The sequence below is a fragment of the Bombyx mandarina genome, chromosome 02 (assembly GCF_030267445.1).
Source record: "Bombyx mandarina strain Sakado chromosome 02, ASM3026744v2".
NCBI classification, from domain to species: domain Eukaryota; kingdom Metazoa; phylum Arthropoda; class Insecta; order Lepidoptera; family Bombycidae; genus Bombyx; species Bombyx mandarina.
Window position 1 is genome coordinate 8,008,289 of NC_143209.1, and position 24,340 is coordinate 8,032,628.

The 24,340-nt window shown below is 35.9% G+C and overlaps 1 protein-coding gene and 2 non-coding genes across 9 annotated transcripts in view; 2 read left to right on the forward strand and 1 right to left on the reverse strand.

Annotated features, from left to right (window-relative positions):
• Dll (homeotic protein distal-less) overlaps window positions 1-8,017 on the forward strand; it is a 148,470-nt gene extending 140,453 nt beyond the window's left edge. For 2 of the 7 annotated variants that reach the window (XM_028172822.2, XM_028172820.2), the window contains exons 7-9: window positions 1,951-2,034; window positions 6,289-6,425; window positions 6,674-8,017. In XM_028172822.2, coding sequence (XP_028028623.1) covers window positions 1,951-2,034; window positions 6,289-6,425; window positions 6,674-6,731 — 279 coding nt within the window. In that variant the 3' untranslated portion in view covers window positions 6,732-8,017. Of the gene's footprint in view, window positions 1-1,950; window positions 2,035-6,288; window positions 6,430-6,673 lie in introns of those variants that run through there. The other 5 variants (XM_028172825.2, XM_028172824.2, XM_028172823.2 and 2 more) reach the window with 4 other exon arrangements.
• Window positions 6,036-6,109, forward strand: TRNAI-AAU (transfer RNA isoleucine (anticodon AAU)). Its single transcript has one exon. It is a non-coding gene; the product is annotated as a tRNA-Ile (tRNA).
• A 10,244-nt stretch (window positions 8,018-18,261) lies between the features above and the next one.
• On the reverse strand, window positions 18,262-18,335 carry TRNAI-AAU (transfer RNA isoleucine (anticodon AAU)). The gene has a single exon. It is a non-coding gene; the product is annotated as a tRNA-Ile (tRNA).
• Between the last annotated feature and the right edge of the window lie 6,005 nt (window positions 18,336-24,340).

Sequence of the window (24,340 nt, forward strand, 5' to 3'; positions counted from 1 at the left end):
CTATAATCGAAGTTTCAAATGCATTAAAATCCAAAACTACGTCTATTTCGCTGTAGAAATAAGAAAGACTTAACCGACCGAGTGGCATTACCAGAATTTTCATAACTTTCTTTATACAACTATCCCAAACTAGAATTTCGTCCTGTATTGCGATCATCCTACACGATAACAAAAAGTAAAGCATCAACAGCCGTGAACCCTGAACAAAAAAAAAAAATACCCACACCAATCCATATCGGGTTTCAAATCCGGGATCCGCTATTCAGTGACCAGTCACAACACCAAAGAGATACCCAATTATCTGTTTGAAGATTCCCCGAAATTAAGTCAACGTACATATACATATATAGTAAAGTTAGACTAACGAACGCTCACGGATGAACACTATTTTGATCATTCCATTCCCGAAACGACAATAAACTGCCCTAACATAAGCGAAAAATATTTGTACCATTTGTAATGTTTGGGGTTAGGCAAACAATTCGCACCTTTGAAATTTAAGTGGCTTAATTCAAAATTCTTATCTTTTGGTAAGCGCCATTGTGAATTGAAGAACTCCCACATTTTTTAGTTTGTCTATGATTAAAGGAGACTATTTAATAATAACTAACTTATAGAATACATCTTCATAGGCCGTTCAAAGTATAAAACTCTTTTTCTTAAAATTTTCAAGATAAGTCACTTGAATTCTAAAACTGCGAATTGTCCTTCGACATTGCTCTTTAGGATCGTTTGGGTCTTAGTAAATTATCACATTGTTTAGTATTAGAATACTTATGTATAATAATGAATGAAGCTTTTGTTTATGACGAAGCTTAATGTAACGCGAAAATAATGCAAGCACACGAGATCATACCGACACTGGTGGTAGGGGGTCGTGTGAGCATGGATAGATACTACCACACTGCCTACTTCCTAACGCATTCCGATTCGAAGGGTAGGGCAGGCTTTGTACTATACAGCTGAAACTTAGAACTCTCAGCTCAAGCTGGCTGGCGATGTTTAGGTTTTTTTTTATTGCTTAGATGGGTGGACGATCTCACAGCCCACCTGGTGTTAAGTGGTTACTGGAGCCCATAGACATCTACAACCGTAAATGCGCCACCCACTTTGAGATATAAGTTCTAAGGTCTCAGTATAGTTACAACGGATGCCCCAACCTTCAAATCGAAACGCAATACTGCTTCACGGCAGAAATAGGCAGGGTGGTCATTTATGGAGTCCGTTAACCACTTGATATCAGATGAGCGTCACACGTCTTAGCAACAGAAAAGTCATAGATCAGCGTTCAACTTGACTTTAACTCCGCTATTACCGCTCAAATAAAAAAATCATTAATACACAAAATTTCGTTAAGGAGTTTGTTGTTGTTATTGCATCGTAATCGTCAGCTCTGTCACTTATCTAGTCTCAGCCAGGATGTCTGTTTCGCTTTCTTAAATTTCCTGTTAACTGCTTATCGATATCATTAAAAAACGATTATGTATTGTAAAATATAAGGTAGATTTTGGCACGCAACGGAATACAATTAAAAATGTATCGCCGAGCTTTTTTTCTCATACCTATGCTGATAGCCTTGAGAGGCTATATCAGCGTTACCCAAGCGTGTAGGTGAGCTCACGGGGCTCAAACCGGAGGTATTGCTAGCATTGGCCCTAGCAATAGCAGTGAGTGCTTCGCAGAATCTACCACCGGATCGGAAACGCGACCCACTGAGAAGATCCGGTGAGAAACTCAGTGGGCTGTGTCTGAGGGTTAACACGCCTTACCTTACGCCAGCATCGATTTACGAAGCAGACTTTAGAAAGAATCTTTGACCATTGACTCCGTATTTACAGAATTAGCGTACTTGTAAATTTCAAAATTAAGCAATATAATTCGCTGAATATTAGTAGCAAAACAAGTTGGTCCCTTTGAAAGGTGTGTGCTGAAGTAGGTTTTTTGCCGTAGGAGGGTTATTTCGCTCAAACGGAAGACATTGAGGGCTCCCCAAGCGTGGACGGAGCAAGACGACCGATGCCCTGGATGTTAAAGGTAAGACAACAGTCGGTAAACCATACCTTTTGTCAGCAAAATTCATGGCTTCAATTAACCGGGGCAGTTCGTAAATACTACCACAGACATTCTAAGCTAACAAAGAGAATATTTTTTAAAACCAAATCTATATCTTGATACGCGAAGCAAAAACTTTGAACCCCTTTTTACGAAAATTTCCCGGACGGAGGAGTATAAAATTTCCCACACTTTTAAATAATATAGAGAAGGAGTGCAGAATGTTAATATTTTTTTTTTAATTATGCATTAATAATACATTAAATCATAAAGAAAACATTACACATACTATCATGTATTTGATACACACACATACATAATAATATATATGCTCCATGCTTATTGTCAATCTTTTGTTATTGCTCAGTCTGTGGTCGAATAGAGGATAGTTTAATATTGTTTATATTTAATATTATTTGTTTATAGTGTAATCTTGACAAAATCTGTGATTATAAATAGAAGTAGAATAGCCTTTGACAATAGAACTTTAATAATGTTCAAACTTATAATTAAAATTAATCATAGTCGAATTTCGACTACGGCGGTACCACTAGTCTAGATAAATCATTACAGAGCTATCAAAATATCGGTGCATGTCAACTCTTATATTTATCTAAGGATCGAATGACATTCGACACAAATCCGGAAGGGATCATAGAGAACGTAACTTGAGCATATTTTTTTTCTTATTTAAGGACAAAAGGCACAAGACTTAAACAGTAAACACTGCTATTGAACATCAAGACATAAGATTATTAAATTCATCGAAAGATTGTTTTTTCATGCGATGTTAGTGTTAACGCAATCTTCGTTTATCAGTGTTCTACTTCTATTTATAATCACAGATTTTGCCAAGATTACACTATAGACAAATAATATTAAATATAAACAATATTAACCTATTCTCTATTCGACCACAGACTGAGCGATAACAAAAGATTGACAATAAACATGGAGCATATATATTATAATGTATGTGTGTGTCTCAAATACATGGTAGTGTATGTAATGTTTTTGTTTTTGATTTAATGTATTATTAATGCATAATTAAAAAAATATATTAACATTCTGCACTCCTTCTCTATATTATTTATAAGTGTGGAAAATTTCATACTCCTACGTCTGCGCAATTTTCGTAAAAAGGGATACTAAGTTTTTGCTTCACGTATTAATAATATATAGATATAAGTGAGAACGACATTTAACAAAAAATTGTAATGTAAAAATAAAAATATCGCTGTAATTCGATAGACAATCGTTGTTTTAATATCGAACCGTGGATAATCGATTACAAATCAAATTTGCTGTATCAAAGAAATTAATGTCGCTTCTAAGAACCCTCCGTAATAGTTGAGCTCCAATACAAGGATAGTTCTGAATAACTTGTGTATATATACCATAAAATGTGTATACATATCGACGCTTGAAAGGCAAACGTGACTAAAGCCTTGTTCGGACTAGGCGAGTATTTTAGTCGAGTACCGAGTAATTTAGTGGCTAAACTACTCGCTGCTCGCCCGAAAAAATAGAACAAAATTGACTAAATTATTTACAAACCTACTCGACTAAATTTTTGGTGCTCAGACACATTTAGCTACTAAATTACTCGGTACTCGACTAAAATACTCGCCTAGTCCGAACAAGGCTTAAGCGACAATGCGTGAACTTTACAGTAGACTAATTAAAAGTTGAAATACCTGAAAACAAAATTTATTTTAACGAATCTAGCTGTAGCAGAATCTAGCTAGTAGCTGTAGGATTGAAATGATTTTAATAGACCTAGAAATATATATATTTTGCGCATCGAATATGGTTATTGCCTATCATTTATGTACAAAGCAGCTATTGTCGCTTAGTCACGTTTGCCTTTTAAGCTTCGATATGTACACATATAAAATTAAAAAATGGTACTCGTGAAAGAAGTGAAACTTCATTTGCGCTGTGTAGTAATCTGTTTCTTCATTTTTCATCATCATCCTTAAATCAAATTTATTTTGTAATACGGAATGATGCGTATAAGAGAAACGACCTAGCTCAATTTATCCTTTTCCTCACTCCACGGTCAAGTGGTTCACAAGACGCTCTGTCTATTTTCTCACTCTGGCTCTTCCTAAATTGTATCTTTTCGTAAGGAATCCTTAGAACCGGAGAAACCTTAGAACTTATATCTCAAGATGGGTATAGTTACAACGGCTGCCCTACCCTTCAAACCGAAATGCATTACTGCTTCACGGCGGAAATAGGCAGGGTGGTTAGCGAGAATGCCAGGGGCCAAGAAGGGTGAATTGTAAATTTTTGGTAATTTAGTTTTTCTGCAGTTTCAAAAGTGTAATAACAGTGGCTTATTAACCGTTTGGCGTCCGTGAAAATGTACAGTGGTGGGTAAGTGGAACAAAGCCGTCGGACATGGCTGCTCCCATGAAATCTACTGAAGTCTCAGTAAATAATCACAGCTACTTAAACAATATTATATCTCAACTCATTTCGTTACATTTCCTTTTTTCATACAACAGAATATGGGTGTCTTGACAATGGCAACAATGACAAAAATTCAATTGCCATACTTAAAAAAGGACATTGCCTTGGTATAGAACAGGCTAGGAATAGAATAAGCTTCAGTTCAGCTCTCAAGGTGGCAAACATTAAACAACTTAGGGAAAAAATAAAAATAAACAATACCAATGTCGTGTACTCATTTGCCTAAATTGAGTGAAAGTCTCCCATCTCCCATTGGCGGTTCCATAGTACTACACCATAAAATTAATTACGTATTCATTAAAGTAATGCGTCTAAAGGCATTGAATGTGGCCACGCCTGTCCACTTACTAATAACTTTGAACATCAAACTTATACTATATGTTAACACGCAACAATTTTCAGTGAGCACCACCCCTAAAATATTGCACTTACCACAAAAAGTATTTCGATGTGACGTAACACCAATATACTAATTAATTTTTTTTAGGGCTGTCCAAAATAAACGCTGTTACAAAATTCGCTTCGGGTTGTCGCGAGATATAATTAAAATTACTTTTACTGAATCTGGATTTTTTATGATGATCGCAGAACTATTTATGCCTTTATTTTTAAGCTAATGCATAGCTTTTATGGCGGGCTTTGAGCGCGGCGACTGAATCAAGAAATTCCGAAACGAAAATAACCTGACATTACGCCTACTATGTAGCTCGCGTTCAACACATTCACACGTTGCGCTGGTGTAGTGTTTGTGAATAAGCGCGCGGCGTGACGTCGCACTGCATGAGCATTATGAAAAGTCTGCCCATCTCTCTCTCTCTCTAGCTTATGAGTGTGAAGGGGACAGTTAATGTTTTGCTTTTATTAATGTTTATAAATATAGCGTGGTCTTATTTTTATTATTGTTTTAATATTAAATTATTATTGTCTAATTGTAATTGCATAAGTTGATAAAAAATGCTTTGCAATAGCTTTACCGCGGCAGTCCCCGAGTGCCACACGTGTTTTTTTTAATATTATTATATTCTATTTACATAATATATATTTTCATGTTTAAGCTTCTTCAATTTTGTATGCAGAGTAACATAGAGCTATGCATTTATTTAAGGCTGGAAATAAACAGATGTCAAGTAGGTGTGAGTTGAGAAAAATTGGTATGCAATACCGGGATTTAATATAGTGACGTCACTTGTAACGTGTACACCGGGCGTCTTACCCATAATCCGAGTCACGCCTCTTGTAGCTTACAAATAAATAATGTATACAAATAAAACTCACAAATAGAAATTGCAACTGTAATGCCGTGTGCAAATGATACAGGCTTACACACATCGTCCTGCTGGATTGAATCGAATAAAAATGTATAATAATTTGTTAATTCACACAAACAATTCTCGATTTATAACCATCAATAAATAAAAATAGATAAAACGTATTATCGTAAGATTTGTCTGTGTTTTTATCGTGTCTTTAAAATTAAATTATTATTTTTAATGCTAATCGTCAGCGGCCCATTAGCTCAGTTGGTTAGAGCGTCGTGCTAATAACGCGAAGGTCGCGGGTTCGATCCCCTCATGGGCCACTCTTTTTCTTTTTGAATTAGATCGGGTTCCGGCTGGCTTGAAGCTATGTGATTACCGAAGACTTCACAAACGAAATGCCACCTTCAAACACGAGACTCAAGTTTGAAATTTGCTCGCGTTCAACAGTGATAGTCCCTTCATTGATATCAAATTTAACCACCTGTTTCTATTGTCGTAGGGCGCGCCTCCTGGTCCTTGGGACATGAAGGGCGCCCATGCCCACGCTCTCCATCACCAGGGAGCCCCACAGCCTCACCCACCGTACGTACCGCAGTATTCCTGGTATCAAACGGACGCGAACCCTGGACTTCTAACGTGAGTATTAAAACAGTTTCTCAATACTTATTGTGTTCAAACAATAGAATCTTTAGTTCGTCTCAATTGTGATCTATTTAAATAGCATTAAAATCTAATTTCATTTTACAACGTTCCATAAAACTATATTCATGTTATATTAATTGAATTACAACAAAAAAAAACCTATTGTTTATTCACCGTTTTAATAATTAAGATATTAAAAGCTTTAACGGGACTTAAAGCGGATATATTTATTAATAAAACAGGCTTTACTCGCAGGGTATGGCCGGCAGTTTAGCACATTACGGACACAGAAACGAGTGACAAAGTGAAATGCAAAATCGATGACAAAAGATGGCCGGCTCAACAAAATGGCCCCCTCAACAAGATGGCCGCCCCCAGACGCCGTCTCCTATCGTAAATGAAAAAGGCACAACCAACTTTTTTGAAATAAGAAAAATAATTTAAACATTAAAAGACCATTGTAAATTTTTTTTTATAATTAATTAAAACAATAAAAATAAGATTTGTTCATAATGTAATTGTAAATGTTATGTATTGAATATTGACGGAATGCGGGATGTGTTCGTATTTCTTTAATTGAATACTGCCAGCTCTGAATTATGTTTCAAAAACAATTGACTGTTTTTACATATTTTCCTAACAGACAGTGTTGCAAAAATATCATTATTAAAGCAATTTACATGATTTAGTTTTTTTTTTTTAAATCACTGCAATTTTTTATTAATGAACATAATTAATTTATGAAGGAAATCATTTATGTAATTGTAAGCTTTAATTTATATTATGTCGTTTAGAAAAATAAATTATAAATCCGAAACGGAAGCACAAAAAAGTTTATTGTGATAAATCATTTTTAAAAGTTTTAAACCAAATTTACAAGTACTGTGAAAATATGAAAAATTAAAATTCGATGATACCCTTTGCCTCAATTAGTTTTATGACAATTGTAAAAAAAAAGAAGCTCAAATCAATATTTCTATGATATTAAAATCTCTCATATTGAACAAAAATGTATAATACTTTAGATCACAATCAACATTTCTAAATAAAAAAATGGTCATTAAATTATCAAAAATACTATCGATAAGTAAAATCGATTAATAGCAACGTTACCCATTTAATTTTTTTATTCTGTATTCGAAATAGCAAAGTTCCTTTTGCACATTTTTTTTTTTAAATTTAAAAACGATGCATAAACTGCAAACAAAATGTATTCTATTTTATTGCAATATCTTTATTTGTAAAGTAAAGTAATCTATTCAAGCTTACCGCCTATGTAATTAAAATGTTTTAGTTCCAATTATCTTTTTTTCTTTTCTTTTTATAATGAATCTGTCGAAGCGGAAAACGTGAATAGATTACTTTATTTGAATGAATATGCTAAAAGGGTGTTACGGGATGTTTTAAAAATAATAAATTGTGTAAATAGTTTTTTTTTTTGTAATATATAGAAAATATAAATATAATTAAATCTCTAGATAGCATAAATTACTTTATAATTATATTGTATGTACGCTGTAAGGAACGTGGAAATAAGAGAAAAAGTGAATTAATTTTTTTTTGTCAAATAAAAAAAGTAAAATATCTTCTTTTGGTATTTATTTTTTCCCAAATCCGAATAGGTACATATTATAAAGATTATTTAATACGTATGCGACGTAGGAATGGACGTAGGATGGAGGAGGAGGAGGAGGAAGAGCGCCAGCTAGATGGGTTGACCAACTCAAGGAGGTGACTGGAGGCCTGATATGGGGAGCGGTACATATGGCGCAGAACCGGACCGAGTGGAGAAGATTGACATACGATTTGGATACGATTGGAGTCACGATCCTCAGCATTGAGGGAACGACCAGAAAGAATGCGACGTATTCATTTTTTTTTTAATTCGGCCCACGGATCTCTTAAAACAGCCAACACTGTATATTTGATTAACGAAAGAAATGTAAAAAAATATTGAAGACAAACACTAAAATATTTTCATAATTAGAATATTATCATTATAACATTAGATAATTTAATATAGACAACAGACGACAAAAAATCAGAAAGTCCTAGTATCTTAGACCGTTAGGCCTAAATTGCTACTACCAGTATACTACCTAGCTACCGGTGTAGCAGCACTGGTATGCCTATAAACACCACAACATAAAAATTCTTATATTTTTGGCGGGAATCCAAAGCGTCGTTTGAATTATTTTACTATGACAATCCAATTCTTCGGTGCAAAATTATTAAAATTATAATAACATCTATTAAACATATAAATAAAATTGGAGTGTCTGTTTGTAATATTGAAATAACCGCTTTTTACTACATGCATATGAATTTATACACGGTACATACACCAAAATAACATTTTTTACAATTTTTGTCTGTCTGTTTGTTCCGGCTAATCTCTGGAACGGCCGGACCGATTTTGATGAGATTTTCACTAATAGGTAGCTGATGATATAAGGAGTGACTGAGGCTACTTTTTTTAGAATAGCTTCGCCCCGCGGCGTCACCCGCAGTTATTGTCGTGCCGCGAGCAACATGACGGGACTCGCCTATCAACAATAAAATTTAATGTTTCCGAAGCGAAGCGAGGGCGGGTCGCTAGTAAATAATAATAATAAATAGAAACAAATCACACACGGTCATCCGGCTTCAACGGTGACGTCACACTTTATAATACCACTCAGAGGTCCGAATAAACAAATGGTCAAACCCTCACATATTCCCAATCGGTTCAGGACTCCAACGTACGACCCACATGCCCTCAGGCTGTGCGACAAAAACCTGACTCATTTTGCGTTGATACCGTCACACAAAAAGCAAACGAACCACAAAGACATTTCAATAAGGGCGCATCGTAATTGTCAGCGGATCGCGATTTTAATTACCGCCGCCGCTCTTTTTCTCGCTCGCATCCGTGGCCTAATGACCAAGACGCCCGTGTGACGTGCCGCGCTCCAAGCTCTAAGGCGGACGAGAAATTTTCTTTCTACATCCATGTCGTCTTGTGAGCCGCCCTAAGAAGTCGCTCGTTTCGGTGGTAGGACCTCTTGTGTGGCCGCGCGGTTGGAAACCACCACCATGCTCATTTCTGCCGTGAAGCAGTAATGCGTTTCGGTTTGAAGAGTGGGGCAGCCGTTGTAAGTAGACTTGAGACTGTAGAACTTATATCTCAAGGTGGGTGGCGCATTTACGTTGTAGATGCCTATGGGCTCCAGTAACCACTTAACACCAGATGGGCTGTGAGCTCGTCCACCATATAAGCAATAAAAAAAATTGATCGAAGATATAGTTCCTTCCACCTCCTAACATAAGATACTGACGAAAATGGAACCTATAATATATCGGTTACGACTTACCAAGTTTACTAACTACAAACGTACCTGCTTTACTGGAATGGCGTATTGGCAGCCCGAATGGGTAGGCAAAGCCTGTTAATTGCTGGCGCTAAGCAATCATGGGCCCTGGTTTAGAGAATTGGTATAGCCGTAAGTTCGACTCAGTCAATATACCCTACCATCGGTGATAAGGAATGACTATGCGCATGCTACCCACCACAGGTGAAGCTCTAAGCGTCGCCCATTTCTAGTCCACCTATTATGACAGCCAACCGCTTTTAATTCATTCCAAACTCCACCAAGAATGGGATGCTGCTGATGCTTGCTGAAGAAAAAAACCAACCTTATTCAAATTAATTTGTTCATAAGACAAGTTTAAGCCATTGTATACGTATGATTTTGAAATTTCGACGACGAAGACTATACGACAGGTTTGATTTATATAAAAGAAAGTGAAAAAGAAGAAACTTCACGCATATTCGTGACATATCTTGCCAGATCTTCGAGTGCTCCTGACAAGCGGTCTGCAATGGCGATTAATCGAAAATCGTCCGAGTCTACTCAAGCGACTCCTGCTCCACTGCCAATTTCAGATCCAAGCTGCCCACTGAGCTTCTTGCCAAATCTTCTCAGTGAGTCACGATGCAGATCCGTTTGTAGATTCTGCGAAGCACTGCTCTTGCTAGGGCTAGTGTTATCAAATTCTCTCAGATTGAGCTCGTGGGTTCATCTACTCGCTCGAAGAAGCTGGCATAAGCCGTGGAGTTTACTAGCATAGGTAGGAAAAAAATCGACCTTTAGAAAGAGACAATCGGCTAATTTCAGTTTCCTATGGCGTTATCTCTGTCACACGCTACCTAGTTTTAGCAAATTCTCTCAGATTAAGCTCGTGAGTTCTGACCTACCCATCAGGGCGTAGCTGAAGGGCTAGTAGTACAAGCGAACAGAGAAAAAAAAAGACCAAAACTGTATCCTCTGACGTCAAAAAACGAAGAACACAAAACAAAATTCATTAATATCACATTATAATACCGTTATTTTTACTAAACTAACAAAAAAAAAACCAGACCATATGCGCTAAAACGCAACGCCTACATCTTCAAGTGTCATATTCAAAAATTAACAAAAAAAAAATTTTAAAAAAAAATTAATACAAAAAACACTCGCGCACAAAATAGCTTGGAGCCCTGTAAGTGAATAAAGAACGGAAATGCAACGCCCACGGAACCCTTTTTAAAAAATAATAAAACAATCTTTTGTGTAACGAAGGGCCCGTACAAAGGTATTGATACAATAGAATCTTACGTGAAAAAGTCCCTTTTTAGGGCGCCATCTGCCGTGTTCGCTTTCAATGAAGCGTTTTCGTATTTTTATTTTGTTGCTTTTTAAATACGGTCAGTCGATGTTTCCTTATTCAAACAACCAAGCCTTGTTGTGAACATCAGAAAATGTGCTATGACATGAACAAATTTGCTAAAAATCCATACGCGCCATATGTTGTTCGTTGGTACAACAAAAAGCTTCCATTAATTATATGCAGCAATTGCACAAAGCTCGAAGTCAACTGATGCTATATTTACCAACGCACAGACAGTCTAAATAAATTGTATTTTGTATTTGTCTTGCCTTGAAAAATATATATCTATACTAATATACAAATCCACAGTGGTTTTTATGGATGTTCCGTTATAACTACAGAACCATGCATCCGATTGACTTGAAACTTGGTATCCATCTAGAAAATATATGTACTTAATGGATAGTCTAATATTTATATGAGTGTTGGACTACCTAATAATAATGACAATAAATTTTAATAATAATGTTAATTTTTAAATGCCCAGCGAAGTGGGCGAGTACGGCTTGTACATATATATATATATTGGTTGTCTGTAAAGTCGGTTTACGGACAATATTTTTACATGATAACATCGTAAAGAAACATTGATGAAAAAATGCATACTTTTATGAATTGAATTGAATTATTATCAGTGAATTATCAATATTTTGTATATTACAAAAAAGAAGTTAATTAAAATCTTTTTAATTTTTTCGATAAATCAACGCTTGGGCCGATCGTGCCTCTCTATCGCTTGTTCCGCGCTCTCGCTTACACGCCCAGTCTCAGGCGGAACGTGACACTTTTTCGTGCGTGCAACCGGTATTCATGGATTTATAAAACACTAGCCGTACTCGCCCGCTTCACAGGACATTTAAAATTAACATTATTATTTATCGCTATGATTATTAGGAAGTCCAACACTCATATAAATATTAGCCTATCCATTAAGTACATGTATTTTCTACATGGATACCAAGTTTCAAATCAATCGGATGCATGCTTCAGTAGTTATAACGGAACATCCGGAATAACCACTAGAGATTTATTTATAGATTATCACGTTAATAAAATTAAAATTCATATCTCTAGATAATGCAATAAGTTGCTATCAAGCCATCTTCGTTCTTAAGCTAAGCCGATCAGCGTCTATATTCATATTCTTGGTTTCCGAATATATCGTAATATACTTCTGTCGTTCCAGAAGAACTCACTTACAATCGTCGTAGCTTAAAGGATAAGACACCCGGTCTATCGACAGATGCAACTAGTCAGTGTTCGAATCCCGCAAACGGATATCAATTTTTCTAAAGAGATACCTACTTAGCCCTTGTTCGAATGACTACCACGATACAGTAATAGCGTCTTGTAAAAAAAATCACGTCATGACCTTTTTTTTTTATTGCTTAGATGGGTGGACGAGCTCTCACAGCCCACCTGGTGTTAAGTAGTTACTGGAGCCCATAGACATCCACAACGCAAATGCGCCACCCACCTCGAGACATAAGTTCTACTGTCTCAGTATAGTTACAACGGCTACCCCACCCTTCGAACCGAAACGCATTCCTGCTTCACGGCGGAAATAGGCGGGATGGTGGTACCTACCCGTGCGGACTCCCAAGAGGTCCTACCACCAGTGATTACACAAATTATAATTTTGCGGGTTTGATTTTTATTACACGATGTTATTCCTTCACCGTGGAAGTCAATCGTGAACATATTTTGTTGAGTACGTATTTCATTAGAAAAATTGGTGCCCGCCTGCGGGATTCGAACACCGGTGCATCGCTACATACGAATACACCGGACGTCTTATCCTTTAGGCCACGACGACTACTATAGCCCTATAGCCCATACACACATAACTCTCTCCAGGTCATCCAATCCTGTTTCTGCAGGATAGCCGTCGGAGCACCGTGGTATGTGAGGAATGTAGATCTTCACGATGACCTAAATCTAGAACCAATACGTAAGTATAATAGAGATGCGTCAGAACGCTAAGTAGTAAAGTTGAAAAAGCAACGCGGTACGATAACTCTCTTATTGTGGCCACAGTTAGCTACATATCCGACCAAGACGACGGGGAAAATCAAAGCCACCGTCGCCCAAAACATGTCTTGTCAGATCCCCCGGAACAGGGGAAAAAAACAAATCGGAAAAAAAACTATACAATTGAAATACCTATACATATCTCAAGTGTTCAGATGGCTAGAGCATTTACGTCATTAATGTCTATGGCCACCAATTAATTTCATTATTGGTCTCGACGTCAGCGTACGCGATGGTAAGCCGACACTGGTTTTCCGCCATTGTCGTTTGCCTTAGAATCAACTTACTAACCACCACGATCCATTGTATCACGACCTAAGAAACTTTTTCGTACGCATCGAGTTGCAGGAGAGAATTATTTTTGTAAAAACCTTTCTCTCGCCACGTGGAGATACGCGCGGCTATACTCAAAGCGTTCTTTCGTGGGTGCACATTGAATAACGAATCTTGGATGCGACGTATTTCATCAATCTATAAAAAACACCTAAAAATGTCTGAATATGATCACACGTTTTAGGGTTGTCACGCGTATATTTTCACAGTATTATAGTATATTAAATAGGGCTGCATTAGCACACAAGGACGTTATTTATAATTTTCTTTTTCGCTAATTCTTTCTTAAGTTCCAGAGACAACGCATATACTACTTGTGGCGCGTAGCCATCATACAACACAAGATATTTGACAGATGCTCGAATCTCGCTTACGACATTTTCAAGATAAGCTTGCATATATACAAGTTCCGAACAACAACATTCGGACCATCGGTCTACCGAGCAATATCACCCGTTCGGTGGAAAATATATTCTCCGTCTTTTTTTCTCTACCTATGCTATATAGCCTTGAGATAGCCTTGAAAGGCTATTTAAGCTTCTCCTTGACGTGTAGGTCACGGGGCTCAAGCCGGGAACGTTGCTTACACTAGCCTTAGCAAGAGCAGTGCTTCACAGAATCTACCACCGGATCGGAAACGCGACCCACTGAGAAGATCCGACGAGAAACTCAGTGACAAAGAATTAGTCATTATTGTTATTTTTTAAGGTTTTTAGTTTTAGGTTCTTTTGTTAGAGTTGATTGCAGCAATATATTGTATATTTCCAATTAATTTAATATAATTTGTACCTCAAGTGATTTATTTTTATTTTTTATTTATTACACTTCATGTAAAATTTACATTGGCGGACTTAATGCCTAAGGCATTCTCTACCAGTCAACCAAAGGTAGTGCAGAGTAAATAGTGGTAGGTGCAATGAAATTTATATTAAGTTGCGAATACATACAAAAATACATATATACAAAATCACATATACATATACACACATACATACATATATATATTTTTTTTAATTTACGACCGCACACAATTAAACTAACTTTATAAGCTTTACTATCAACTTTATTGTCGTTATTATCGACGAGGCATGACAGTTTAGCTTGCAACCGCCCAATCAGCAAAACTAATAAATACACCTCATAAATTACCACATCCGAAATACATTGATCGGACGCGTTTTTCACTATCCCCGCGTATGTGTTTACGCCACAATAAATTTTATACCCCGAAACTGGAATTACAGTTCGGCAAGAATACGGTTTTGCCTACCCTGTTATTTTGCTATACAATGTGCAACATACACACACTCGCACAGAGAGAGAGAGATAGAGAGAGAGACAGAGATATGTAACATATCACGTCTTTAGAATTGAAGTGGCCTAACTACAAAAAATATGAAAATGAATTTTACAATACTACGAACGACATATGAACATGCATTCTATGAGTTTATTAAAATCAAACAGTCTCTTTCTAGTCCAGAAAAGGACAAACGTACTGTTTCCGTCTCTTTCAAAGCAAGCGTCTCTCAAATTTCAATAAAATTTAATTCAATCATAGCTTAAAGTATTATAGTCGAAAAACTAAAAAATGACAATTCGTCAATTGCATTTTTTTCTTTTTTTTTTTATTGCTTAGGTGGGTGGACGAGCTCACAGCCCACCTGGTGTTAAGTGGTTACTGGAGCCCAAAGACATTTACAACGTAAATGCGCCACCCACCTTGAGATATAAGTTCTAAGATCTCAGTATAGTTACAACGGCTGCCCTACCCTTCAAACCGAAACGCATTACTGCTTCACGGCAGAAATAGGCAGGGCTGTGGTACCTACCCGGGCGGAGTCACAAGAGGTTCTAACACCAGCAAAAAAATTCTTGCGTTTACCAAAAAATAAGAATCTTGGATTAAGCCACTCCAATTTTAAATGTGTGATATATTTTTAAAGTCAGCCTTTATGTGGTGCAAGATGGTTGAAATGGACTTTTTTTTTGTTCACTTTTTTTTCAACACGCGGCTCATCTGATGGTGAGTGATTACCGTAACTTATGGACATCAGCAATATCAGAGACAGAGTAAAATCGCTGTTTATAAGTAATATTTTTTCACAAATGAGTTTGACATTAAATGACATTTGCATCTTTTCATATTACCTATACTCTAAAAGACTTTCGCATAAAGACTTTTTAGTTAAGTTATACAGCTAATTACGATATAATCGAAAAACAATATCAGCTTAACATCAAAAGCCGATTTGACCTAATCACGATCAGAACAGGGGTGAGCTGAGTAATTGTAATAATTTTCAAATAACATTCACAGCGGGAATGAAACACCCTGTACACGGCACGAGCCGACTGCTAGTTAATTTAACACCCCGTATTTAGAAGCCATTATTAGTTTTGTCAGAACCCTGAAATTGCGATACTATAAGACAAATAATTGTTTGTATGGGAATTAGCGACATCTTGTAGCGCAGGCCCCTAAACCTATATATTGTTAAAGTTAAGGCTTTTAATTATTGTATAACTAAACACAGAAAAAAAATCATGCAAGTCTTTATTATCTTCTTATTGGCAAATTGACTAGTGGTTTCTGGACATTTACAAAATCATTCATTAAAAATAAAATATAGGATATATAATATGTTACTGCCATCTACAAGAGCAATGAGAAACTAATCGAAGCGAAGCCATCTAGTGGCCGACGCCCGTAAATGCTTTTTGAGTGCTTGAATTGCTTATCTATAACTAATTTATGTGTATTATCTATAAGTTTTGTTAAATACAAATTGTATCTCGATATGCGCTCGTGGTCAGTCGCCGTGGACTAAAGGATAAGACGTCCGGTGTATTCGCGACGCGCTATGGGACTAGGTTCGGATCCTGCCAGCAGGTACATATTATTTGTTTTTTTAAGACTATACGTACTCAGCATGTATTCAAGAACGCTCTTTCGTATTGGGTTTATAATTTTTTACTGAATTTAGTTGTATTGAATTTATATTTTAATTTAATAATTGATACTTTGAGCTCATGTCTCAATAGGTCTAGTTGTGTTCACATTGCTTGTCTAGGAACTTCAGTATCTATTAAACCGTGAGCTCTTCCATAAATATAGTGCAATGAAACATAGAAAAATCTTATAAGCTTCAATAAAAAAGTACTGTCATTGACAAAAGCAAATCAATTTGAAATTCGGGTTAATTTTAACTCTTTAAGCGCGAACCATCGATAGATCGACTCTCTATTAATGCGTAAAAAGTGTGGAGCGTCGGAATACTGACTATTGCGCAGTTTGATTATATATACGAACGTGTCCTAGTTTGCGCATGTATAAGATCTTTTTTAATAATTTAATAACATTTATAAATGACCGTTTAAAATTATGTTGTTGTGAATTTAGCATTGAATTTCGGTATTTTTTGGAGTTTCGAAAATCCTATAGCAATTTCTCCATAAAAATTCTAAACATAAACTGAGCACTAAAAAGGTTAATTAATGAATCCCAAAAATTACTTTTCATTTCAAAATATTTTGCTTTATAAGTATTAAAAAAAAACATTCCAAAACGCTCAAAAAGTTTTCATAACGCGAAAAAAAAAAACAAAATGGCAACCATTTATTTAAGTATCGTGTTCGCACGTGCCCCGACTCATAAAACGCATGTAATTACGTAACGTAATTACGGTTTATCAAATTACATTACACCAAAGATTATTTTGATTCGTCTCGGACTCTATTTTTAATAATACAATTTGAAAATCGACAGAAAACTATCGAAAATGGTTATAGCAGTGAGGACTTTTTGGCGGGAACGCGAGGAGTGAAGTTGTGTGATTTGTTTTATTTTGTCTATTTAGTGTTTCTTCGGGTTTAAATGTGTAATAATGGTGGTTCATTAACTGTTTAATATCTGTTAAAGTGCAAAAATGTGGGAAAATGAAATAAAGCCGCTGGACGTAACTCCTCGGGATCCTCCAAAAAGTCCACTGAAAAAATCTTAGTAAATGACCACCATTTTACTGAGATTATATTTCATCCCGTATCATCTCATTTAATTTCGTCCCAGTTGATTAATGTCTCAAATTAATCATCTTCATTTCATTTCACTCCATAATATCATTTTTCATAAAAATATGAATATAAATTAAAATAAGACATGACTTAAAGGTCTCAGTTACCAGGTCATAAAATCCCTTAAAAAAATTATAGCAGTGACATATAAACAGCTGAGATAGAGAATTTTGACAAACCTTTGACCTCTTGTAACTATACTTGAGACTTTAGAACTTATATCTCAAGATGGGTGGCGCATTTACGTTGTAGATGTCTATGGGCTCCAGTAACCACTTAACACAAGGTGGGCTGTGAGCTCGTCCACTAATCTAAGAAATAAAAAAAAAAAAAACTTATTTATCGTTTCCTCACTACTGAGGATAGCGACGACATGTGATTTTCCTCCAGAGTGTTCTATCGTGGATGGCACGTGGATGGACTGTCAACATCCCCTTTCTTTATTAAAACTGACCATCTTTTAAGTATGCTTCAATGATACTATGTACACATATTATGCACTTGTTGTTGTAGTCTGAAATAAAATAAATCATTCATTCATTCATTCATTCTTTATTCATTCATTCATTCATTCAAAGACATCAATCTTGTTGCTGTCACGGATTTTCATGTACCATGTCTCTACTCTATAGATGAATATAGAAAAAAAAACTTTGCAAGAAATCAGATTAGATTGTTATAAAATTTAAATAAAAATAAAGCGTGGCCCATGAGGGGATCGAACCCGCGACCTTCGCGTTATTAGCACGACGCTCTAACCAACTGAGCTAATGGGCCGCTGACAAGTTGAATAAAATTGTAGATAGCACGATAATTGTGTATCACATATTATACAAAATAGCTTTGATAATAAAATGCGTCTTTAATCTTTTTTTTATAATACAATATAATAAATTGTCAGATTACAGAGGTCTATAAAGCTACCAGATAAATAAAATATTTATAACTTATTTATTTATTTATTTATTTATTAGGCACACAATACACATTTGAACCTAGAAAAAGAAAATATGGACAATAAATAACAACAAGTAAAAAAATTGGCAATATTGGCAATACAATACAATATAAAAGTAAATATACAAATATAAATTATATCTAAAATACTATTTTTACATTATTGTTGTAGAAACACTTCAGAATGACCAATAATACTACTGATAAAAGCAAAACGAGTACATACAAGCGAAATTCGCATTTATCACAGGGGCATACTCATCAAAATAGAATATTCGTTTAATTAGCACTTACGACGTTTTAACTGACTCGCAAATCTATTTCAACGGTAGTACAATCACAAACAAAACACAATAACGAAATAATACACCGCTCTTCCTCCTATATTGTTCGCGAATGTACGGCATGGGTGTGGCCAGTTAAAAAAAAATACTCTTTCATAAAGCACTTTTTGTGTTGACCGTACATTCTGGCTTTGAATAGAGTTTGAGTCGATTTAAAAAAAAAAAGGTGCCGTTCGCAAACTTGATACCTATTTGGCGACATTTTAAACGATTTTTATTTAAATTCCGAACGGAAGTTGTTTGTTTTTTTTAATTTAGCGTTTGACAATGAAATATTAGTTCGATCAGCCAAATTAGCCCAAGCTTTCTGCTTTAAGATCAGACCTCAGACCTGCCTATTTCTGCCGTAATGCGTTTCGATTTGAAGGGAGAGGCTGCACTGTAAAAACTGAGACCTAAGAAGTAATATCTCAAGGTAGGTGGTACTTACGTTGTAGATGTCTATGGGCTCCGGTAACTACTCACCAGCAGTTGTGCCGTGAGTTCGTCCACCCACCGAAGCAGTAAGAAAAAACCTTCTTTTGAAATTCAATAAAACTGTCCAGCTTTAGAGTTTTGTTTTTCCTGCGCGATAAGTTAAATAGACTCTATTCAAAATAATGAATCTGAAGAGGAACTGATTAGTTCTTCGTCCTCAAAGCGATTGGCGGCATTAAACTTAATATATCGTCTTTTCGCATTAAAAGTGTATAATTGTAACTAGTGGTAGGACCTCTTGTGATTCCGCGCGGGTAGATTCCACCGCCCTGCCTATTTCTGCCGTGAAGCAGTAATGCGTTTCGGTTTGAAGGGTGGAGCAGCCGTTGTAACTATACTGAGACCTTACAACTTATATCTCAAGGTGGGTGGCGCATTTACGTTGTAGATGTCCATGGGCTCCAGTAACCACTTAACACTAGGTGGGCTGTAAGCTCGTCCACCCAAATTAAGTTAATATGCGTAAAAATTTGTTATTACCAGTATTGTTCTCCTAAATACTGTCAAAAGAGCGTAGTCTAGTTTTAGTTTTTTTTTTAGTTCAGTTTACCTATGTTTTGACTATTAATAACAAAATTAACACATCATTTTATTTTACTTTAATAGACAGATAATTTCATTGATAATAAATAAAAAATAAATGTTGCAAAGATGATTAATATTAAAAATATCACATCACTCTCCTGTAAAATTAGTAAGTTTTGAGATTGTACAGTTTTAATGCCAGAAGACGATATATCGTAGTAACCACTCGCCAATGTCTAAACAAACTACTGCCACTGAGCTTTATTAATGGAGATAACGGTACAATAGCCGTGAACACCTTTCGGTCACAGCGGGACATTGTAAATGTACAACGTTATAGACTTGTCCACAAAAAGGACAACCCTTGGATTTTGATTGGGCCAAGCCACGGGAGGATGCGTTTTCGCTTAAATCGCTGTTTTCGATAAAGAACAATGCTAGGCAACAATTTTAACTTTTATTAGCTGTCGTTTTAATAATTGCTCACTTTCAGAATCAATACTTGCTGTTATAATTGCTTTTTTCCCCTACCTTTTTGCTAGTAGTCTAGGGGGGCTCTTCCAACAATGCCCGGACGGGGATTACAATGTTAGACTCGAAGAAGCTACCATTAGATATGAAGTAGCTATAGATATGTCTATAGCTGAATATAGCTCAGATCGTTCTACCGTAGCTTCTTCATAGAAGTTAGATCTTCTGAATTTGACATCCCTAGACAGCGGATCAGCTGTGCTTAACATCCCTTCTATCTTGAATGGCAATAAATAGGGAAACATATAAACCTGTATATAGTACGCACCAAATGTGCATTAGTTTCTTGAATAAAACTGAACAAGCCAATAATACATAAAGTACTTTTTATAAATTTTTACAGTAGCCGCCGAAATATATTATACGACAATTATTCTTCGAAAGAATGGTGGGTCTAATTTCAGCTTCTTAAAGTGTTATCTCTGTCACACGAAACACTAAGAGTCGTCCGCACATTACCGCACTTCAGTAACGACTGAAAAACATCACATACATAGGTAGCTTGCGACAGGGATAGCGCTCTAAAAAGCCGAAATTAGCCGGCTGTCTCTTTCTAAATGTCGACCTACGCTAGTAGCTTCTAGGGCTTATAGCTTCGTCAAGCGAGAAAGTGAGTTCACGGGGCTCTAACCTGACGAGTTTGCTAACACTAGCCCTAGTAAGAGCAGAATCTACCACCAGATTGGAAATGTGACCCACTGAGAAGGTCCGGCACGAAAATCAGTGGGCTGAGTTAAAGGTCGATGAGCACTTTTTATCGCCCTGCGTGGAATTATAAATGTTGGTAATCATAAATCGCTGTTAGACTATGCTTAGAGCAAACTATAAAGCGATGTTCACACGTCGCCCGCTGCGCGTATTAGCATTGTTCTGATAAGCCGGCGCCCCGCTGTCTCATTGTGGACGAGGCCTAATCGCGATTTCAATGTTCATGACTTTATAAAGAGCGTTATTATATCACGTGTGATATGGTTCTGTATAAGATTGTAAGGCGAAAGTGGCTTCGAACGGACACCAACTTGATCTGATGTTCCGATGAACATTATTGAATCTCCCTTGTGTTGTTTGATCTTCATCTCTAGGGAATATCTTGATACTTCCAACAAACACCTATCCAAATGTGTTCTGTATTACATCTTCTAGTTATAGTCCACTGATGCTGTATTATAATAATAAATTCATACCATAGTTTGGACATTTAATAAATTTTACGTAATTTTTGGTAGGAAGGTATTGTAAGCTCGCATGAGCATCAAAAATTTGAAACAGTCATGCTAAAATTTAAAAATGAAAGAACCTCATGAGACATGAGACACGAGGTTGTCTCAAATGGCGGCGTTCCCGTAACAGGAACGAGCAGCACCGCCTCCACACGCCCCGCTTAGTTCCGAAAATCATGAATGGCTCACCTAACCATCCAAAGGAACCCTAATTATGTGATAAAAAAGACAGTCTGCTTCTGTTTAACTAATATACCCTTGATGGATCTCCGGTCGCGTTCGTATAAAATAAATTTATCTTCGTCCCTGCTGGAGCTGTCGAAACTCTTCGGCTATCCAAATTTGGCATGCTCCACTTACAACCTAGGTTTTCGTTGCATTTTTTAACAGACTTAAAAAAAGAGGAGGTTGTGAATTCGACTGTACTCTTTACCTCAAAACTATGTTTTTACTATGATTCATAAAAAAGAAAGTCCCTCATAGAATCATATATTCCAGAATATATTATTATAGAATATATATACTATAGAAATAGAATTATCAAGACCTCGGCAATGTTATTTTAGTTATCCTTAATGATGCAATTTTAAGTGATTTCGACACCAATACGTGATACGTTAATAATATCCTCATTTCATTTTATTGAAGTCCCTGAGTGCACGAGATAGCTTGGTACCATTTCCCTAATTGTTATAACTCAAAATTAACCTGCTCTGAAATCGCACCACGCATATGAGCATGTGACAGTAATATTATGAATTTGACATAACTATACAGAGATTGCTATAAAAGAAAATTTAATTGTAATTACGGTAAGTTCAGTGGCTTTTCTGTTCGTCGGTTGCTGAGCTCAGCCTCCTCCAATCCCCCTAAAATCTCCAGAAACAGGAGATTTAAGCTATCAGTGTTCAACATATTCTACCAACTATTCACAACTAAGTTCCTACTAATTTCTCCCGCCTTAAGCTTGATCAGATTTTAAAAACCTAGCACTTTGTTTGATTTTCACTAGAAGTGGCTGTAATTAAAATAACTTTTACAGTTACACAGCTTAATCAATCAATCATACAAATCAAGTCAAACAGCTTAATCCATTTGTACAGTTTAATCTCGCGTTTTTTGTTATTATAATGTTATTGTCAACGTTACATAAAAGCAATTAGCGAATCGTTAAAGTGATTTTAATTATGTATCTTTCTCTAAATTGCATTTTAAAACATTTAAGTCCAAAATAAAATGGTATTAATACAAAAGTGTCAAGTGCAACACGACACGAAGGTCATTTTTTCCATATTTCCTTTTGTATTGTGTTTTTTTTTTGTTAATATTCTTCTTGTTAACTTGATTTAAAATTAGCTCGTATCCGGTTATAATTAACTACGTGGCTTAGACAATACTGCACTATTCATCAATCGCTCCTGTCTGACACAATCATATCAAAAGGTGAAAAGTTGTTTCGTTTAAGAGACATTTTTGCAACTCAACAGGAGAGCTATTTAAAATTTCATATTTTGGAAAAAATATCAGTAGCCCCGGTAAGCAACAAATTAAAGAGCGGACGGTTAGCTTGGTATGGACATGTGATGTGTAGAGAGAAGATGCATGTGACTATGAGATGTTTGGAAATGGTAGTGCAAGGTAGAGGGGGAAGAGGTCGACCGAAGAAGACATGGATGGAGTTGTGAATGACGATATGAGAGAGAGAGAGGAGTTAGTGTTGAGCTGACGGCTGATAGAAGCGAATAGAAGAGAAAAATTAGCTGTGCCGACCCCACCTAGTATGATAAGGTGGAGAAAAAGAAAAAAAATGTGACCAAAAAACGGAAGAAGTTTTTTGAACCGTTCAAAAAATTATCATAAGATTCATATGGAGAGCACCAGATAACTTGGTGTCATTGCCCTCATTGTTATAACTCAAAATTTAGCTCTTTTGAAATCGCACCACGGATATGTTCAGCATGTGACATTAATATTATAAATTTGACATAACTATACAGAGATTGCTATAAAAAGAAAATGTAATTAATTAACTACGCTCAGTTCAGTGGCTTTTCTGTTCGTCGGTTGCTGAGCTCAGCCTCCTCCGATCCCCCTAAAATATCCAGAAACAGGAGATTTAAGCTATCAGTGCTCAACATATTCTACCAACTATTCACAGCTAGGTTCCTAATTGAATACTGAAACATAATTGAAGTTTAATTACAAACATCGAACTGTTGATGCTAATACCAAATAAAACGGACCTTAAATACAAAGATATTGAGCGAAATATCGCTTAAGCCACGTTTCACCGCTCGATATTCTGAACTTATTTTATGGACAAATCTCTTTGACAACCGTAGATTGAATTATAACAATTAAATAAATAAATAGACACCACTAATTCCTGATAAAGACTAAACAAAGATAAACGAAAATTTTATGAAGTGAATAAAATTATCCACATAACGTGTATATTATGTATTAGTGTTTTTTTATTATTATTATTATTATCTATATATTAATACGTGAAGAAAAAACTTTGTACTCCTTTTTACGAAAATTGGACGGACGGAGGAGTATGAAATTTCCCACACTTATAGAAAATATAGAGAAGGAGTGCAAAGTGAAAATATTTTTTAAAAAAATGTATAAAAGATACATTAAATCAATAAAGAAAACATCACACACGCTACCATGTATTTGACACACACACGCATGCTATTTGTCTATAGTGTAGTCTTGACGA